General features: G+C 39.9%; 1 protein-coding gene across 3 annotated transcripts in view; it reads right to left on the bottom strand.

Annotated features, from left to right (window-relative positions):
• The window catches only part of SLC44A1 (solute carrier family 44 member 1), a 170,742-nt gene that overhangs the window by 56,867 nt on the left and 94,549 nt on the right, over positions 1–19,326 (bottom strand). For all 3 annotated transcript variants that reach the window (XM_075560260.1, XM_075560263.1, XM_075560262.1), the window contains exons 5-9: positions 15,707–15,800; positions 8,958–9,127; positions 6,796–6,885; positions 3,184–3,323; positions 177–363 (exon numbers count right to left, since the gene is read on the bottom strand). In XM_075560260.1, coding sequence (XP_075416375.1) covers positions 177–363; positions 3,184–3,323; positions 6,796–6,885; positions 8,958–9,127; positions 15,707–15,800 — 681 coding nt within the window. The remainder of the gene's footprint in view (positions 1–176; positions 364–3,183; positions 3,324–6,795; positions 6,886–8,957; positions 9,128–15,706; positions 15,801–19,326) is intronic.

The raw sequence follows: 19,326 nt of genomic DNA, 5'->3' as shown, positions 1-19,326 counted from the left end.
TTGGCCTAAAACTCATGAGCAGAGAATGGGTTATTGAAAGACAACACCAGCGCTCGTTCTGAAGAGTCACTGCACCTTGGCCAGCCAATTCCTGGAGCGTTTTATTATCCCGCCTGATGTTTGAAAATACCTGCATGCCGAATTGTCACCAAGAGAAGGAAGTAAGGTCTTCTTACCAGTAGTGCCAAGAAAAAGAAGTGTCATGATCCAGTAGACCCAAAACAGGACGAGAGCAAAGAAAGTCCAAAAGGGCTGGAAGACTAGCAGCGGCAAGTGGATGAAGACCTTGCCGGCCACATGGAACAAGGCGATGGTGAGGGCCACTCGTTTGCGCATAACCAACATGATCAGGAACAAGATCACCTGCACAGAGAGAGTGAGAGTGTGAGGTTGGGGCAAGACTATAAAAAGGCAAAAACAGGTTAAGTGGTCAAAACAGAAGCTGAAAAATATGGAAAATTTGAATATGCATCTTTATTCGAAAGCCTGTAGAATATCACTCTCTAAATCTTAGTCATACTTAATCAGTCTGTGTTTGTCTTAGAGTGCAAATCACTGTCAACTGACTGTATGTTAGTCAATTTTCTTTAAGATTAAACATAAAAGGATTTTTCTTTCTTTTTTAAAAAAAATCATTTTATCCGGGACTCATACAGCTCTTATCACAATCCATACATCCATCTGTTGTGTCAAGCACATTTGTACATATGTTGCCATCATCATTTTCAAAACATCTTCTTTCTACTTGAGCCCTTGGTATCAGGTCCTCATTTTTTCCCTCTCCCTCCCTCATGAACCCTTGATAATTTATAGATCATTTTCATTATTTTATGTCCTATACTAACCGATGTCTCACTTCACCCACTTTTGTGTTGTCCGTCCCCCATGGAGGGGGTTATATGCAGACCATTGTGATCGGTTCCCCCCACCTTCCCTTCCCCTCCTGGTCTCACTACTCTATTGGTCCCAAGGGCTTTATCTGTCCCACATTCCCTCTGTTTCCAGCTCTTATCTCTACTTGTGTACATGCTCTGATCTAGCCAGATTTGTAAGGTAGAATTGGGGTCATGAGAGTTGGGTGGAGGGAAGCATTAAAGAACTAGAGGACAGTTATATGTTTTATCGGTGCTATACTGTACCCTAACTAGCTCCTCCCTTCCTTGTGACCCTTCCCATTGATATAATTTTTTGTTCTGGGTCTTTGATGCCTGATACCTGACCCCATTGACATCTCAATGGTAACACAGGCTGGACTTTGTTGCTTCTGAACTAGATGGCCTCTTGTTTATCTTCAAGCCTTTAAGATCCCAGACGCTATATCTCTTGATAGCTGGGTACCATCAGCTCTCTTCACCATATTTGCTTATGCACCTATTTTGTCTTCAGTGATCGTGTGGAGAAGGTGAGCATCATGGAATGCCAGGCTATTAGAACAAAGTGTTATTGCACTGAGGGAGTACTTGAGTAGAGGCCCAATGTCTGCCTCCTACCTTAATACTTAACTATAAATATATGTAGATAGACTTATTTCCCTATCATTATATATAAATATATTTATATATGTAAATGCCTGCATTTAGACCTCTATAAATGTCCTTTGCCTCCAAGTTCTTTCCTCTATTTCCCATAAAAAGAATCCTTCAATGTAGCACTCTCTCCTAGAATTCCAGTTTTCGCTTTTTCATTCACAGAGCCAAAACAGGTCATGTGACCAACAATCAATATAGGGATGGAGGCCTATAACTCCGAGAAACAGCGGGAGGACCTCAGGCCATCAGTCCCAAAGCACTGGAGGGGTTTCTGTGCATTCCCGCTTCCCCCCAGTGAGCCAAGAGCTTTCTAAGAGTGGGGTCCATGACCAATTCCCGTTTTGCCTCACCCAGCATCTGCTGGCACAGGTATGTTATACTTAGAAAATGATTAAGACAAAGTGGAAGAATGATAGCTAACAAATATTGTTTGGCCTCAACAGTCTTAGGTAGCTGGTTTTATTATTTGTTTCTAATGTACAATACAAAGCTTAAAACAGCTTCTAGAAGCAAAGTCAGGAAAAAGAGAGGAATCAAAATAGGAGTATGGATTATTTATTCACATGTTAATGAGAAATATTACTATGCAGTGGGTAAACAATGACCCTAACCTACATTCTTGAAATAACATGCATCGTTAAAATCAAACTTTCAAGGAAAGAAATGGGAAAATGAACAATTAGCAAACAAGTACATAGAATAAAGCAAGAGGGTACCTCATAGACCCCCCCCTTACCCCCCAAATCAGAACAAGATCCGCCGATGTGAGCGGGATAGTGCATTTGGAGTTTGTTCCATCAGGTCAGACTGTTAATCAAGCTTTCATTTAGTGGTTTTACAAAGATTGCGTAACAATGTTTGACAAAAGGTAAGATTTGTGGCAGATGGGGAACTGGTTTTGCCACCACAACAATGTACCTGCTCATGCACCCATCTCAGTGTGCCAGTTTATAGCAAACAGCATGCCTCTCTTGCCCCACGAACCTTACTCACCTTACCTCACTCCATGCGACTTCTTTTTATTTCCATGAATGAAGAGGGACATGAAAGGGCAGTGATTGGACGACATAGAAGAGGTGAAAACAACAAACAAACAAAAAACGAGGGAGGTGCAGTCAGCCATCCAGAGATGAGTTTGAGAAATGTTTCCAAGAATGGAATAGCAGTTTTGACAAGCATATTAAGTGTAATGGAGAATATTTTGAAGGTGTTAAAGATTGTTTTATAAAAAAAATTTTAATCATAGCTTTGAAAAAAATTCCTGGTTTACTTGGGTACCCCTTTGTAAACCAGCCTATTTCTTAACATATTCTATAGCAAAGGGAACTATTTAAAAAAAAACACATATGATTACCCTGAAACAGTTAAGATATATGCTTTTATTAGCAACTTAATAGAAAGGAAGTGAGTAGTCTAGGGAAAAGTTTGGAGAATCGTTTCCTCTTACCCAGAGTAGAACTAAGCGTTGCAACAAACAGCACTTCTCTAGTGGAGAAGGCTCATGAAGATTTTCAGTGCTTCCTGCTCTGGGGGGTGGAGAGTTTGTCTTATTTATCTTAGGACTACAAATGTGAGAGAAGAGTTTCTACTCCACCAACGAGCTCCTGCAAATAAACCCCCAAATGGAAACAGATGCGCCCACAGCGGCACTTACTGTGAACACTGTGGCTGAGATGGCGTAGATGAGCAGGGCCCGGAGGTTGTCTTCAGCTATTCGAAGCTGCTCGGGAATTACTGTTTCTTTGGGAGATTTCTTTTGCTTCGCATATAACCACCACAGGACACCTGTGCCACCTGGGGGAGACATTTTTTTCCCTTTTCCATTAATGAACACAAGAAAATGTTTACCATAAATACTTAATCTTTCTGGGCCCTTCGTACAGACCCTTATTGGAGTGGTGGAGCAATCGTTCATTGAGAAGGGCCATGGATGGGAGGGCTGTGACTACAGCTTCACCTGCCAGCATGATGTTGGGCATTTGCAGCTGCCTCGGTGTACCCAGTAAACTTCCCTTGGCTTCACTTACCGTGGTCCCTGATGCTGAGAAAGGCCAGGAGAAACAAGGGCCGAGAATTGATTAGAAAGGTGCCTGCAGCATTGGTTCAAATTGAGGCGGCTTTAGGACGCAAGTAAAAACACCAACCAACCAACCAACCAACCACCAACCAACCAACCAACCAACCAACCAACAAACAACCAACAAACAACCAACCACCAACCAACCAACCAACCAACCAACCGCAATACTAACTCACAGTGACAGTGAGTGGACACCAACTCACAGGGACATATCAGGACAGGGTAGAAGTGTCCCTGTGAGTTTCCAAGGCTCCAGTAACTGTTTATGAGGGGAGAGAACCCTGTCGTTCTCCTGTGGACAGGCAGATGGTCTTGAAACGGCTGGCTTTGCAGTTTTCTGCCCAACTCGCAGCCACCACTCCATCAGAGCTCCCTCGGAAGCAAGTGAGGCTCACAGAAATCAGTGATGGCCCACAAGCAGGGCAGAGATCTTACCCATTGTACTCATCACGGTCCTCAGTGCCTACTGCTTACAGAGTTAAAGAGCTGATTACAGTAAGGGAATAAATGAAGACCAAAGGACCAGCTCCCACCAAAGGTGGGAACAAGAGAGAAAAATCTCTGATAGCCGTAGGCATGCAGGATGACAGTTCTTACCCAGAACACAGGCTCAGAGATTCCGGGAACCTGAGTCCAGAGGAAGGCAATCCAACTTTCCCATAAGAGAGCTGTATTAGACACATTCATTCATTCTTTGAATCCATTAAGCAAATCTGTTCAGTGACTACAGCACCTATCGCTGGCTCCACATGCTGGGCACGCACAGTGAGCCAAACAAAGCCTCACCTTCAGCGAGTTTAGATAGTGATAAGGAAGAACAAACAAACGAGGAACATGAAAATGCATGGTATATTCAGTAGATGAAATGTCACCGGGTAAGAGGAACTAGAAAGTGTTGGGTTGGGAAAGGGCTTCAGGCTTATACAAAATGGGTTAGTAAAGCCTCACAGTCGATTCTATGTGAGCAAAGAATTGAAAGACAGACAGACAGCCATGAAAATTCTAAGGAAAGAGGTAAGAGCAGTCCTAAGATGCCCTCGTGGGTCCAAGACTGGCATGAGGGAAAGGACGTGGTCATTGTGGCTACCATAATCATTGTGGTAATTACATCATCTGGTATCAGTTTGGGACTTGAGAGGATTAAGAGTGAAGGAGTGGAGTCTAGTCTGTCAATTGGGTCACAGCCAATGAGGCCTCTGTGTGGGCGCGGCCTTTCCTGAGAATTCTACTAACTCCTGGATTTCCTCCTTGGAAGAGAGAGATTCTCTCTTTCTCACTCTCTCTCTCTTCGCTGCGGACTCCCTGAGAGACTCTCTTCTGACAAGATACTTGGCCCCGGGAGCTGGAGAAGCCACATGGACCTACCCTAATGCAATTAGACTTCTGGAGCCAGAAAAGCCACATAGAGACCCCTGCCAGAACTGAGATGTTTACAATGCCACTGGATCCACAAGACTTCCAAGTCACTGGCCTGTGATCCTCCTGCATTCAGCATCATTGCATGTATTTTGTGAGTCTGAAGAGGACTTTATAGATTGGTATCGGGCATATGTGCTAATACTGGACTTATGGACTTGATCTGGACTGGGCTGGGGCGTTTTCTCAGTATTTAATTGCTCTTGTGTATAGACCTCTTTTTTATATTCATATGGGTGTCTATGAATTTGTTTCTCTAGTCCACCCAGACTAAAACAATCATCAAGAGTAAAGCGAGCAGGAATGCAGCAGAGGAGCTGTGGTCCAGGTTATCTACTAAGTCGGGCCAGGCAAGCCTTTCCTTCACGGTGAAGAAACAGAAGACTCAGAGTAGTGTTGTGCGTACAACAACAATGTCTGGGGATAATCTATGGAGGCTAAGGAATTATGAAACTTTTAAAAACAAACAAAATTATCTAGAGGGACCAAATAGTGTGTGAGAATAATGTTTTAATTTTATGCTTTGTATTTTCATTTTCTACTATGAGTGTCACACATTTGTTATTGGGAAGAAACACACATACACACAAAATCAGAGGTTATTTTTACAGATAGAAAACAAAATAGAATGCAAATAGATCGAGAATATTTCCTAACATATATACATTTATTGCGTAAGGAATAGTTTTAAGCCAGGAGGAGCTATGACACCTGATAATGGAGACTTGGGCCTTCAAATTTAGGATTCCAGGTGAGGTTCTGTTCGGTTGCCAGGAAGGGGCCATAGGAAGAATCCAGTTAAAAGAAGGAACGAGAAAAAGTCAGACCACATGGAAGAAGCATACCATTATCTGTCGGCAAAGGATTGTAAATAATATAATCCAAAACTGAATCAGGGATTAGCATCAGAGCCTAAATTGTGAGGATCTGGTTCGCAAGAAGGTCGTGGATGACAGTGGGAGCCCGAGAATCTTTTGTGGGAACTAAGCCTCGGGGAACTTCCTTATCCACAAGTGAGGGATGGGAGGAAAGTGGTCACTAAACAGAGTGCACTGGACAGAGGAGTATAGAAGATCAAAGGCATAAATCTGACTTTGATTTATCTGAACAGTTAAAACTTGTCAGTTGATCTCCCGCTCTGATGCGTGCTGGACCTAATCTGGTTCACCATTTTCTGTACTTTTCTTTTGTTTGTTCATCTTACGGTGTATCTCAGAGGAATTATGTCTGGGTGGTCACCCTCATGAGGCTGTGCTATATGTTTTCCTGTGTAGGGTTAATAAACCTACAGGGGCAGTTCAGCGGGTATAGTGGAGGTGGTGGGGTAAAAAGGAGTCCAGGAAGATAAAGAATGTTTGGAAACGGATTATGGTAGCAATTATACAACTAAGGAATGATATATGTATTAATGCCAAGATAATAATAAATTAAAAAGAGAGAGAGCCAAAACAGAACCTCAAATATTTTCTTTTCTCTAGGACTCTTCTTCCCCAGAGCTGACCCAGATGAAAAAGTAGTTACCGCCTTTGAAAAATACCCCTACTAGTTTTTAACCCAAATGCCAAAGGGCTTCTCATTTTATTTGATTCAGTGATTACACAATGAGCTACGCGACCCCATGGCAATCCACTTATCAGTTTTTTTCCACAAGCCTTATCAGAGGAAAGTTACTAAAATAATCAAAGTAGTTCTTAGTGGAAATGGAAAGTGTTAAAAGCAAATACAAATTTGACTCTAACTACTAAAAAATCCAAGAAATACACAGCTTACCAAGTGAGCCCAGTACGACCAGAATTGTTAGGATCCACACAAGTACTCTTGATATATACCTGATTATCACCATCAAAATCATGGACAGAACTGCAGGGAGATAAGCAGAAAACACACACAATATTATTTGAACACATAGTAAAACACAGAGAAATAGTTTCAATTGTTCCTTTTCCCCAAGGAAACAATTCATTGCCATTGACTAGTTCATGACCACCATGTGGGGTGGAGAAAGAAACTGGCTACTTTTGCCTTTTGATTTTGCTACTTTTGCCTGTTGAATAGCATCACTCAAAACCAAGAACACCTTCACTGTGATGGTGTGCTCAATGGCGAAAACGACTACATGCAAATGTGCCTAGTGTCCCAAACCAGCACAGGGCTGTTGCGGATTCACCATGGGAAGGCAGTAGAACTCACATGCAGACACACATGCCCACACACAAAGTGTAGCTAATGACATGTCATGTGGTGACCAAAAAGAAAAAAAAAACAACCCAAAAACCCCACGCACACATAGACAGAGATTAATTAATTACGTGCCGCCCTTCCTTGAGTAAACTGAATTTTGGAAGCTACTTCTCTGATGGTCAGTCAACATGACAGATGGCAGTTTGTCTTTCTCTGGTTGATTCTTCTTTAGAGCAACAAGAGTTCCCTAGAATGTTATACCATGAAATAATATACTAACAAACACCCTGAGCCTCAAATTCCTCTGACCTCATTTGCTAGTAACTGGCTAAAGGTTCCTGAATAGAAACCCTTTGCTGACGAAGAAGCAAAGTTTAGCGTGAGCTACTTAGCCAGCTTCTCTACTCCTCCTACGCTAATGCCACTCTATCAAAATCCTTAGTAAAAATCTCAGTGGATTAAAAAAAAGTAGGGTGAAAGGGGCTTTTTCTCTTGCATGAGGAAATATACTTTTGAAATCACGATTTGTCCATCTTTTATTATCTAGTAGCTTAATTCATACACAAAAAATGTACAAAGACCCTGTGGGTTTATATGACATCCTTAAGTCTCAAAAGAGAACATTCTAATTTAAAAAATGGCGTATCAGTTGCCAACATTATCATCACCATTTTTAAGGTTGGAAAGTTTTTTCCTTGGTTACAGTATCCAACGATTTGAAGTATCAAATAATTTTTATATAAAGCTAGACTGATAACTAATTTCTTTGAGCCACCTGCAAAGTCAAAAAATGGTTGAAAAAAATGGTTGGGATCTATATCCAGGCAATATTATTAAAGTACTCACTTTTTCTATAAATGTACAAGAACCAAAAGCAGATGGAGACCTATCAATAATTATAGAAATAGATTTTCAAATTGGCAGCATTATTTCAATGAAGTCAAGTACTACCTAATCAAAGTGAAAATACTCTCCAATGACAAGAAAAATGGAACCATAACTTGTAACTTCTTAATGGCTATCAATGGTAAGAACACGCCTGGATACTGATTTCACTTACGTCATAAAATAGTTGTTCAATCCTTAGGAAAGTTTATTGTCCCAACTAAGAAGGTCTATCAATTCTTATGTAGCTACACATAATTCTAGAATAGTATTCTTGAAAATGTAATTTCATTTTATCATCTACTTGTTGACCAGGATAGTCAATGGCTAACAAGTGGCTATTTCCTAATTTTACAGCAATATAAGGAAAGTACAAACTGTGGGAATAAAAAAAGAAAGTATACCTTGAAAAAGAATTTATCAGAAATCTATGTTCTTAAATGGAAGTACAAATGATAATAAGGTGGCCTCTTTTATAGACAAATGAGTCTTTTGGAATAATAACTAAATATAAATCACTAAATGATAACTAAAATCAGAACTCTGCTGAGTCTTTAAAAGTAGCCTCTTTGCTATCATTTGAGGGTGGTTATAGTTCAACTTCACAACCAAGGTTTGGGAAAACAACCCGTTTTCTCTACTGAGAGGAAAAGGGAAATATGTTTCAGATGTATATATATATATATGTAGATAGACATTTCTTTGCATATGCACATACTTATAACTATATATAATCTGAAACAGATACTTTAACATTGGGAGGTTAAACATTGTATACGTATCCCCCATGGTATCCATATTTTGGCTAAAAGAACAGTCTTCTACTGCAGTACTACGCGATAGCTAATAATGAGAAAAACAATTACCTAGTGATAATAAGCAAAGTCCCAATATAATTTCTTTGCTGGTCATTACTCCACTAATCAGCCTGTGTAAGACACTATTGTCACTGACAAAGGTGATCAGGGCCTCTGCAAACTTGGCATAGCAGGAAATGTTCACAGGAGCACAGCGATGGAAGAATGGAATAGGTGCACTGGTGACACAAGAAAAAAAAAATCAGAAAAAAAATTACTCCTCCTTAATATAAATGCCACATCAAACACACAAATGAAAGGTGAATATGGCTGCGATACACTCCACCCTCCCCCCATCACTATGGGCGCTCGGAGCCGTGGACTCGATGCGGTGAAGATGGCTGTACAATGGGTTCGGATGCAGACTTTCCCACAAGCCTCACCAAGAGGGTGGAGTGCATGTTCCAACAGAGGACAGGACCCTCCCCTTCTGAAAATGCACACACACACCACCACCAAAAGCAAAACCAAACACGGAAACGCCTCACTCTATCTAGCAATCACGTCTGTCCACCAAGGGGCAGACGACAAAACTGACAAGCATGTCCTTCACTGAACTGGAAATGAAGTTCTGTGATAAGCAATTAAAAAAATTAAAACAGGCTTTTGCTTGAAATGTGCCACAATCGGTAGAGTTGTTTCCTCAATCAGAACAGCACCCAAAACCTTAAAATAAAGGGGTTTAGGGCATAAACTTAATACTTTGCATATAAATTAATCATGGGGCAGCATTAACAGGTAGCATTAAATGCAACTATTGACGAACGGTAACCAGGAATACGACTGTAACAATAGGGAAACGCTTAAGACATAACAGTACAGGAGAAGAACAAAGACTTACACCTAAATGGGGTAATTACATCTCCATAAAATGATACATACATATGAATGAGAACAGAAAAAGGCTGGACAAACATAAACAGAATCTGATTCACTAGGGACAAGAGTTTCTGGGCTATTTTTGTTCCTTCCTAGATGTTCTTATTCTGGTGTTACCATTTGTGACACACACACAAATAACAATAATTAATTCCTATCTATCGGTCCCACCAGTCAATAAAGGCATTGACTGTGCCTTTAGCTTATGACGGGACACACGGCAGTAGGGGAACTGCGGCAGCAATCAAGTCTGTCCGATGTGGTTGGGCTGCAGCTTCGGAGAGGACAGGAGCCCCCTCGCCAGGGGGAGGATTTTGAACAAACTGTGACTGTGCCCTCACTGTGATTCTCTCGGGTTCTAACAAGCCCATGTGGGTGCCCAGGCATAAAATGCACGTACACTCGTGTACACATGAAGTTAAAATTCAGTCATCACTATTAAGAATCCCATATTTTCACAATTTTGTAGGGCTAGCAATCATAGCCCTAGGTAATATAGTATTACATAGGGTGTAATATAATTGTTTTGACTAAATGACCTGTCTTCTCATTATTGGTTGCTATCATGTTTAGCTAAATTAGTGGGAAAGTTCACAAGGTTAGATATCAAATTCCAAGCCTTCTGAATTTAGCAAAGCTTGAGGTCTGTGCGACCTCAACAAACACTATCATTTTTTCCTCCCTCAAAAATTATTTTCTACTAGGCACAGTTTTTCCCTCAAGTGCCATTGGGAAGAATAATAAGCAATATCTCCTCTACCGTTTTACTTCGAGGAACAATAAAGATGTACCTTACCGTAGCGATGCTTCAATAAATATATCCACAATGATGTGACAATATGACATGCATTTGCATCTAAAAGGTTTGCCTTTGTGTGTACTTAAGTTTGTACTAGGAAGCTGCAGAGAGTTCATGGACAAATAAAATGGAAAGACAATGGAATTCCCCCACCCCAACTTTCTGAAGCCCTGTACGTGCGTCTGCCTCCCAAACTGTGGGACTGAAATTAGTATCATCAGATCCAATTGTTTTTTGGGGTGCTTCCCCACACCAGGAATTGTAGAAGGGTAGAACATTTGAGTTACGTTTGAATTACAAGCAGGTAAAAGGTAATTTACAACTTAAAATACTTGTAAGTCAAGTCAGAAATAGCACAAGACTTAGAAAGAATTAACTCTGTATTCCTAACTCCGAGCGGAGGCTACTTAGGAACAGAAATCTTAAAACTGACAAGTTGATGTATCTTACGAACTGCTTCCCTCCCTGTGCGATCTAGCCACTGTCCCTGCCAGGCTACTGTACTGATCTCAGAGTCTTTCTAAGGAGCTTTGTAGCTCAGGCTTGGTTCCTATGCTTTAGAACGACAGTCTTCTCTGGTCCTTCAACACAGAATGAATCCATTCTAAGGATACTGGTTTCGTATTTTTGTTTCTAATTAATATCCACTAATTTCCTTGGCCCTGGCTCTTTAATTTCCTTCTCCCAGTTGGCCTTTTCCTGTTGGATAATAGGAGGTGAACTTTATCCTCTTGTCCAGAGGAGGCGCACCTTCGTCTCCCAGACTCTAACAAGAAGCTGGGATAGTGTTACACTCCGTGAGAAATACACACTTTATTTCCAAAAGACAGCGCGTGCGCCTGTGGCAAAGGAAAGAAAGGAAGCCTCGGGGGAGTCTCCGAATGCTGCGTGTTCACATGTCACACCATCTCTCTACCCGATTCTCCGTCTGTCTTTGACAAGATAGAACTAAAATTCATGTCAACCCTTCAGGTTTTAGAACGATAAGAAGAGAGCTCTCATGTAAATCAATTATTCTAAATTACACAGGACTAGCACCAAATTTTCCTTTTCTGCTTTTCAATCTGAAAGCTCTAAATTAGAAGGTATAAAATTAACACACAGGCTGATTAACTACATGGTCTACCTCAGGGTCAAAATCTGGTTATAGTGGTAAGGAATATCAGAAACAGCAGGCAAATCAAAGAGAAGATAATATTTGGGCCTATTTTAAAATGAAATTCAACGTTCAGCTTTGAAGTAGACCTTTTTGGCTATGAAGTTGCCATTCCTATTCTTATCAATACTTCACAACACAAAACAACATAATCAGCCATTTTTTCTGTATTGAAATTTTTCCCTATTTTAAAAAATCTTAGTAGCCATGCACTCAAATGGTCTGTGGTATATTTTATCATTTCAATCCCATGTGATAGGATTCACTTAAGTGAGATGCATCAGCTGGTTTCAGCTCCCTCTGATACAATAATACTTTTGAGAACCTAGCAGATGAGATTATTTCTACTTTCTTGTCTGACTTAAATGAACACACTGTTCTTCTTAATCCAGGGGACAGGGTAAAGAAGGCTATTAATGGTCTGAATAGATAAGGCATGCTTGTCCACCTGTGGAAACCCACAGAAGAAAGCATCTTTAAGATGTCAATGGAGTCCTATTAGAAGCCTGATGCTGTTTCACATGATTGAAGCATTCGTCAACAAGAACAAAATGAATCCATAATGAGTTTTTAAAAGATTTTTAAAAACCGCTCTTCACAGGGAAATGGTATCTTACTTTGGCAAATACACTGCCCCCTTTACCCGTAAGCACAGGCTCCTGTAGTTAATGAGCTCCCTCAAATAGGAGATCGACTATCTCTTGTCCCTCACACTTTCACCAGAGAAGGCAGGAGCTTGGTCTCCAACAACTATGCTAAAACGCCAGGCCTTAAATACTGAGCAATAACAAGTGATTTCGAGCTAAGAGTCTTCTTTAAGAAACAATAATAACAAAGGGGTCTGGCAATTACGGCACACAAGAGGTAGGAAATGTATTGCTCAAGAGTCTAATGGCAATAGAGTGGTTTTCATGTATTTTCTTTTGTTTCCCTTCTCTCTTCTTTCACTTCTGCACATTGCTCCACTCCCCAAACGACACCTAAGTATGGTGTAGACAGTCTAAGCTGCTAGATTCAAATTCCGAGTCCTAATAATCCGTGTGGCCTTGGGTAACTCACTTCATTTCATTTACAAATTAAGGATACTATCTTTATAGGCTGTCATTCTATAAGGGCAATGTCATTAGAGGGCCATACTAGATAGCAGATGTTTAAAATTTAGCATGGTGGCTGCATTTGCATTTGCTTATAAATGCAAACTTCCATTTAGAAAATATGAATAGATAGTAGATAACGTGCCCCCCTCTCCTTATTTCCATATTGTTATTACTTTCCCAGAACCCAGTATTCTTTATAGCGCTGAAAGTTACTCAAATAGATGTGTTCTGAATAAACGGAATTTATGTCATCTGCTTATGCCCTTTCTGTTTTCTCTGGCATATATAAGGGTTTAGTATTGTGATTACATGGGCTGGCTATTTTCCTGTTGAGCTATAACTTTGGGTGAAATACTGCCCCTTCTAGGCATGTGCATTTAAAATGTGAAAGCTCGTTAGGACGGCAACCGTGCGGCTATAATGTGTCTTCAGTAGTTTATGGACAACTGGATTTTCATTGCTCCCTCGAAGGCAGACACTGTCTTCAGTCCTGGGAGGCCTATAGTACCCAGGAGGGTTGAGGCTAAGAAGGTTCTATAAGTTGACAGAAGTAATGCTTCTAAGCCAAGTACCAAGAACACGAACAGAAGCTTTACATATATTGTCTAATTTAAGTCTTTACAACCATTCCATGAAAGAGGTACTCTTATTCTCGTTTTACAGATGAGGAGAAGCTAAGAAACTTATTCCAGCTGACAAAGAGAAAGCAGCCAAGGTGGAATTCACCCCCTGGCCTGTCTGCATGTAAAGTTCATGTTCTTTGGGCTCCACTTGGGTGCCCTTAGGAAAAGAGCAAAAGAGATGCAAAAGTTGTCTGCATCCATGTTTTGCTTTGCATCATACTAATACTTTAGTGTGTCCCAAAAAATCACTCAGAACAGGGTCTCTTCAAGACCATGAGTTTTTTAGAGCAGAATCTAGGTCTTACTCATCATGGGACCCTTGGTCTATAACACAGTATGTGGAATGGGATGGTGTCCCAATTTGAACTATGACAAATATATTCTTGTCCTCTGGTCCTTTCACTTTCCTGAATAGTAAATATCTCTATTATAATCTGAGGCCCTAATTTGCCTTTTATCCACTATTTCTTCTTGTCTACATTCCCAAAGGCTTCCTGCAGACACAAAGGGTCAAACAGCAAGATCGCAAGGTTCTAAAATAAGGAAAACACAAGATATTCGAGCATTGTATGAAGAAGGGCAGCTTCCAGGTGGTGCTTGCATTTGAATGTGGGTGTCATTAGATGACCTCATTAGGTTTGTCCGTTGCGGAAGCCCAGGCCCGGATACTCTGCTTTGTCGTCAGAGTGAATGCTCTCACAGATGTGCTCGGGTACACAGTTCAGGTTCACACTTCACAATAACTTGCAACTGGCAGTCCTCAATGTGGGTTCAGAAGGATCTGCAACTTCAATCTACCCTTTCCCCTATACTTCAGGATTACATAGGCTCATACCAACCCCATTCTTATATAAAGCTGTTACTAACACATTTTGGTTTTGAAAAAGGGACCACCCTCAAAGCATGCACCTAAACTGGGTAAGAGCAGTCAGCAGGGCACCGAACCTTTCTTGCTTGTACATTGATTATTTGTGACTGTTCAAAATTCCTCCTTTACTGTCACAGCCTCTTCACATGTTTTCAGTTTTCATGAATGCACTCTCCTGACCTGTTGGTCTAAGGTTATAATTTCTAAGTCCCTCTTACCAAGTATCTTTAAAAATTGTTCCTTTTTTTATCTATAGACTTCAAATTTCAGTTTTCAATAAGAATTTGTCAAGACTAGAAGAAAAAAAATCAATTATATATATATATATATATATATATATATATATATATATATATATATATATATATATAAAATCCTTTTCCTACTCTTCAACAGAAAAGCTTGGTTTCAAGTTAATAAGACACAGGTGACACCCATAAGCAATCCAAAAGAAAGTAGTCATGAATCTGTCATAATATTTTACCTGGAAGCTTGCTAAAATGTATTGAGATATATCAGACAGAAGTGATTTTAACCCACTTTTCCTACAGATGATGGCTGAGGCCACCCACAGTGAGCAATACACTGAGGTTCTCAAAAACAGATAGGCCCCAAATCCCACACACCTAATTCTGAGGAAATATTCTTCATCATTTCAGAATCTGTTTACTTTTTAAAAATCTATTTGTAATTTTAACATTTGCTTTACCTATTACTTCTGTGAGAGCCTTCCAAAGAAAGAACATTTCTTGTTTCATCTTTGTATTCAGAACACACAGTTATTGCTTAATAATGTATGGTTGTTGAAAAAGACCTTGAATAAGATATGGCAAAGAGCCTGAGATAGAAAATGTATCTGAAGGATATCGTCTAAAACTAGCTATGATGGCACATCACTGGAATGCTTTTTAAATTTATAAGGTAAATAAAGAAATAATACTAATAAGTATTATTATGATAATCAACTTCAAAGGAGATTTCAAAATTGTGGGAGTCCACATGTCCATTTATTGCAGAATTTATGATTATGTAGCACTAAACTATTATGACATAAAAATTTAAAAGGAGTAAATCAAGTGGGAGCCCAAATGAAATTTAAGATATCTGAGAATGAGAAAAACTGTCTGTCTGCCTGTGTGTGGGAATAGTTTTCAAGATACAAATTATATAGAATTATTTCTATTGCTATTTCTTACATTTTGTTTTCAAAGTACCAAACCTGATCCATCCGTAGTATTAAATGACAATTTTCTCAGAATGACATATGCAGTTTAATACTTACTGACAAAATGAAATTTAAAAACTGTATGGTAGCAAACTTTACAAGAAAATTTACCTCGCTGGAACTGGTAGTTTGGGGCAAAGAGTGGACGCTTTGGAAGATGTAGTGTACTCTGAAGGCTTCAGGTTGTAGTTACATAGTGCTGAGCCTGTTGAAAGAGAAGCTACACATTAGCTGCCGGAACAAAGTCTGCGCAAATTCTCTTACTATTCAACTTCATTTTCCTTTATATTTTAATATTAAGATCTGTAGGTTTCAAACATTATACGATAAGAGTCTAATTCTATCTATATTAGCAGTTCTGTATCATTGAATGGGAATTTTTGCCCATCAACTTGTTATCTACAAGTGTCAATTAATACAATGAGTGGTAATAACACCGATAAGTACAAGAACGACCTTAAGGAGTGTCTGCCATCTGTAAGGCTCTATGCAGGAGGATGTGTAACATTGTACCATTTACTATGACTCTCTGTGGTATTAAGTCTATTTTGCAGAGGCTAGGAGGTAAAGCAGATGTCTGCTGCCCAAGGTCACACAGGCAGTGTGAGATTAAAACCTAGATCTCTTTAGCTACATATCCATGCTCAACTACACATACTGTCTGCCTTTCCTACACTCTGCATTATTAAATATTTAAAACACGCATAGCACATATGCACTGATAATGCATTACATTTTTTTCTCTCTGAAAAGGAGGAAGGAAAAATTTTACCTGGAAATAAACCGAACAAATCGACAAAATCAATCAATTGATTAAAGCGACTACTGGTTTTGAGATACTTTAAGATCATTTAAATTCAACCTTAGATGGCTTATATGAACGACCAGCCATCAACCTGAATACATGGTTCATATATATCTTATAATGTATAAAATTCAGTTGGATATACCCTATGAAATCCGTGATCCTTCTTATTTTGTGATGGGCTAGATGTGTAATACCTAGAACCTTCTAGAGTTTACTGTACAATCAATATTCTTCAATGAAGAGACCCGCCTCCAGCACAGCACATGCTGCCGCAGACCTACTGAATTTGATCAATCTCTACTGTACAGGCTGCTTAGAGCTGATGAACTGAAGGTCTTAACAGATTACTAATTTGACCAAACACTTTATTATTAAAGAAACAATACAATCACAGAATAATACCGCATCTGTCTTACTGCAATAATAGCTGGACCACTAGGGGACCGCTGACAATATACTGTGAAGGAACGACAAAGACGCCAATGCTTCATTGGTTATGGACAAGTGATGTGAGCATATGGGAGAGAAAGAAGGGAACAGAGAAGAAAGAACATGGCTGAATTGCCAGTGATCGAATGGAAGTACATTTATTTCACCCGTGTCTTGTTCTATGAGTCAAAAACACTTTCAAAAAGTCACAGGCCAGGATTTAACTCAGTAAAACTGCCCAACACTGGTGATCAACCTCATGCTGAAATAGATGGGTCATAGTAGTATTCTTAAAATAAATACCTGTAGCATCCATTTTATACAAAGACAACTCAAGCAATTTGACAATATAAATCATTGTGAACGTGGTACTTAAAACTACACGACACTGCTGTCAGCTTCTCCACCTTCTTTGGAGAGATACATAGGAGAGTAAGGTTTTAAAATTTGTTCTCAAACTTTTTTTTTTTGCATTTAATGACTAATTTTTTAATTGAAATTAATGACTAAATTTAAAAAAATATGGTGGGCATGACAATTAATGGTTAACTCTTCTAAACTGGTCATTCATGTGAGAAGGTAATCCCCCCACACAGCCCGTTTAAGCACGTTTAGAGGAACACAGTGGCTGTGGTGAGCAAACGTCTTCAGGTGAATCCTGCGATAACTGGGCTGGGTGCCAGAATGACTAGCGAAGAAATAGTCGTATCTGTACAGCACCCAATGTGATCATCAGCGTCCTGAGCTGAACTACCCACTTCTTTCTCTTAGGGGCCAAAATGGAACTGACTTTCACAAGAGAAAGGCTCTAGGGAAGGCTCCTTTCTGTCCACTGTCGGCCACAGGGCTTCCTCTGAATTCTGTGAACTTGATCTCCATCCCCGCCCTTTCTTCATTTAAAAAAGCGGTTCAGCAGGTACGACAGGGTTCAATTTTATAAATACTTTCCCAGGAGAATACTGAAAGCAAGGATAATAGTCTTATCTCTGATGGTATTCTGGGATGTGGGCCAGAGCTAAGTAGATCCGGTGTTAAATAGATTAAAGGGGAAAAGACCTCCCAATGGGTGAGTCGTATCAATCACAATAAACTGTATATTGTTTCCCCACAAACAAGGCTGGTGGTCAGAGAAGTCTCAACGAAGAACATTTAAAATGACACAATTTTCTGGTCATTTTTAATTTTATAGTTATTAGCCAATACACTTTTTTTTTGCCAATACACTTTTATAGAACAAGTTTAAGGTAATGTTTGTTTATTTTTTTAACAGTGGAAGTAAAAGCAGTACTTGGCATGAGAGGTCTTGGTCTAAAGAGTTTTTTCTTCAAATGTAAAAAGCATATAAAAATCCCATTTGCGTCATGAAGAGTTTTAACTGAAAGTTACCTGTACCACACTGGAAGCAGTCCATGCGACTCGGTCAGTGCATTTCAGAGGCGATCAAAATGAGTGTGCTAGCACCCTAACTTGGGTATCTAAACATTTATCTTGGTAAACGGTTGCTATGGTCCCCAGAATGCTTAACTACTATAATTTTTCAAATGCCTTCTAATATTCAATTATTTCTTCTTTATCTCAGCACTGCTATGCCCTGAGAGGTAATTTCAATCACCATGTTCCGAGTATGAAAAAATAAGCAATATGGTTCTAAGGCCTTATGGGCAATCGCTGGCAACATTGAAATTAGAAATCCTTATTCCTAAACCCAGATACTTTCATGGTGGCATTCCTAATAATCATAATCAGGCAGGTATTCAACAAGCCCCTGGGGGGCGGGGGGTAGGGTGGGCACACATTCCACAAATATCTTGAAAACACCCTTGCCATCACCGACTCTCCAAGCCAGCTCTGCCTCCTCTTACACATTTTCTACCCTGTTAACCAAACGTGAAGCTGCTCCCCCACATCCAAGGAAATAAGCTATTTACAATTCTCGCTGCTGAACCAGCTTCCAAGCTTTTTCAACGTCTGTTCCCTGTGACGGGTCTGTCCTTTCCTGACTAGCATCTCACTGAAGGCTAACCTTCCAACAGGATTGCTACAAACCACTCACGCGTCAGCTCCTCTCTCCAGCCTTCTCTGGCCCACCGAAGGAAAGATATCGGGACATGTTTAGCTCTACTAATGTAACTCAGCATATTATTTGTCATTAAAAAAAGTTTCATCTATTTTGAGCTCTTTGAGAACCAGAAATTTTACACCTTTGATATACCTGAAACACCTATCCCCTGGCAAGCAAAATCCATCAGAGGACTAAAACAGACATCCTGAGTGGATGAAAAACACCCGATTTTCATCTCATATTCTAGAATTAGGTGCTATAACATACACATCCTTTTCGTCCATAAGACAAAGCATGCTATGTCAAGCAGAGGTTCTCGACCTGGGCACTGAAGGCCTTTGGTGCTGAGTAACTAACTGTTCATCGAGGTCTGCTGTGCTCATGGGACGCGTAACAACAACCCTGGCCTCTACCCACTTGAACTTGTCCTTA

The sequence above is a fragment of the Tenrec ecaudatus genome, chromosome 10 (genome assembly GCF_050624435.1).
Source record: "Tenrec ecaudatus isolate mTenEca1 chromosome 10, mTenEca1.hap1, whole genome shotgun sequence".
In the NCBI taxonomy this organism is placed as follows: domain Eukaryota; kingdom Metazoa; phylum Chordata; class Mammalia; order Afrosoricida; family Tenrecidae; genus Tenrec; species Tenrec ecaudatus.
Note: the sequence above shows the minus strand (reverse complement) of the source record. Positions and strands in the feature narration are given on the sequence as shown.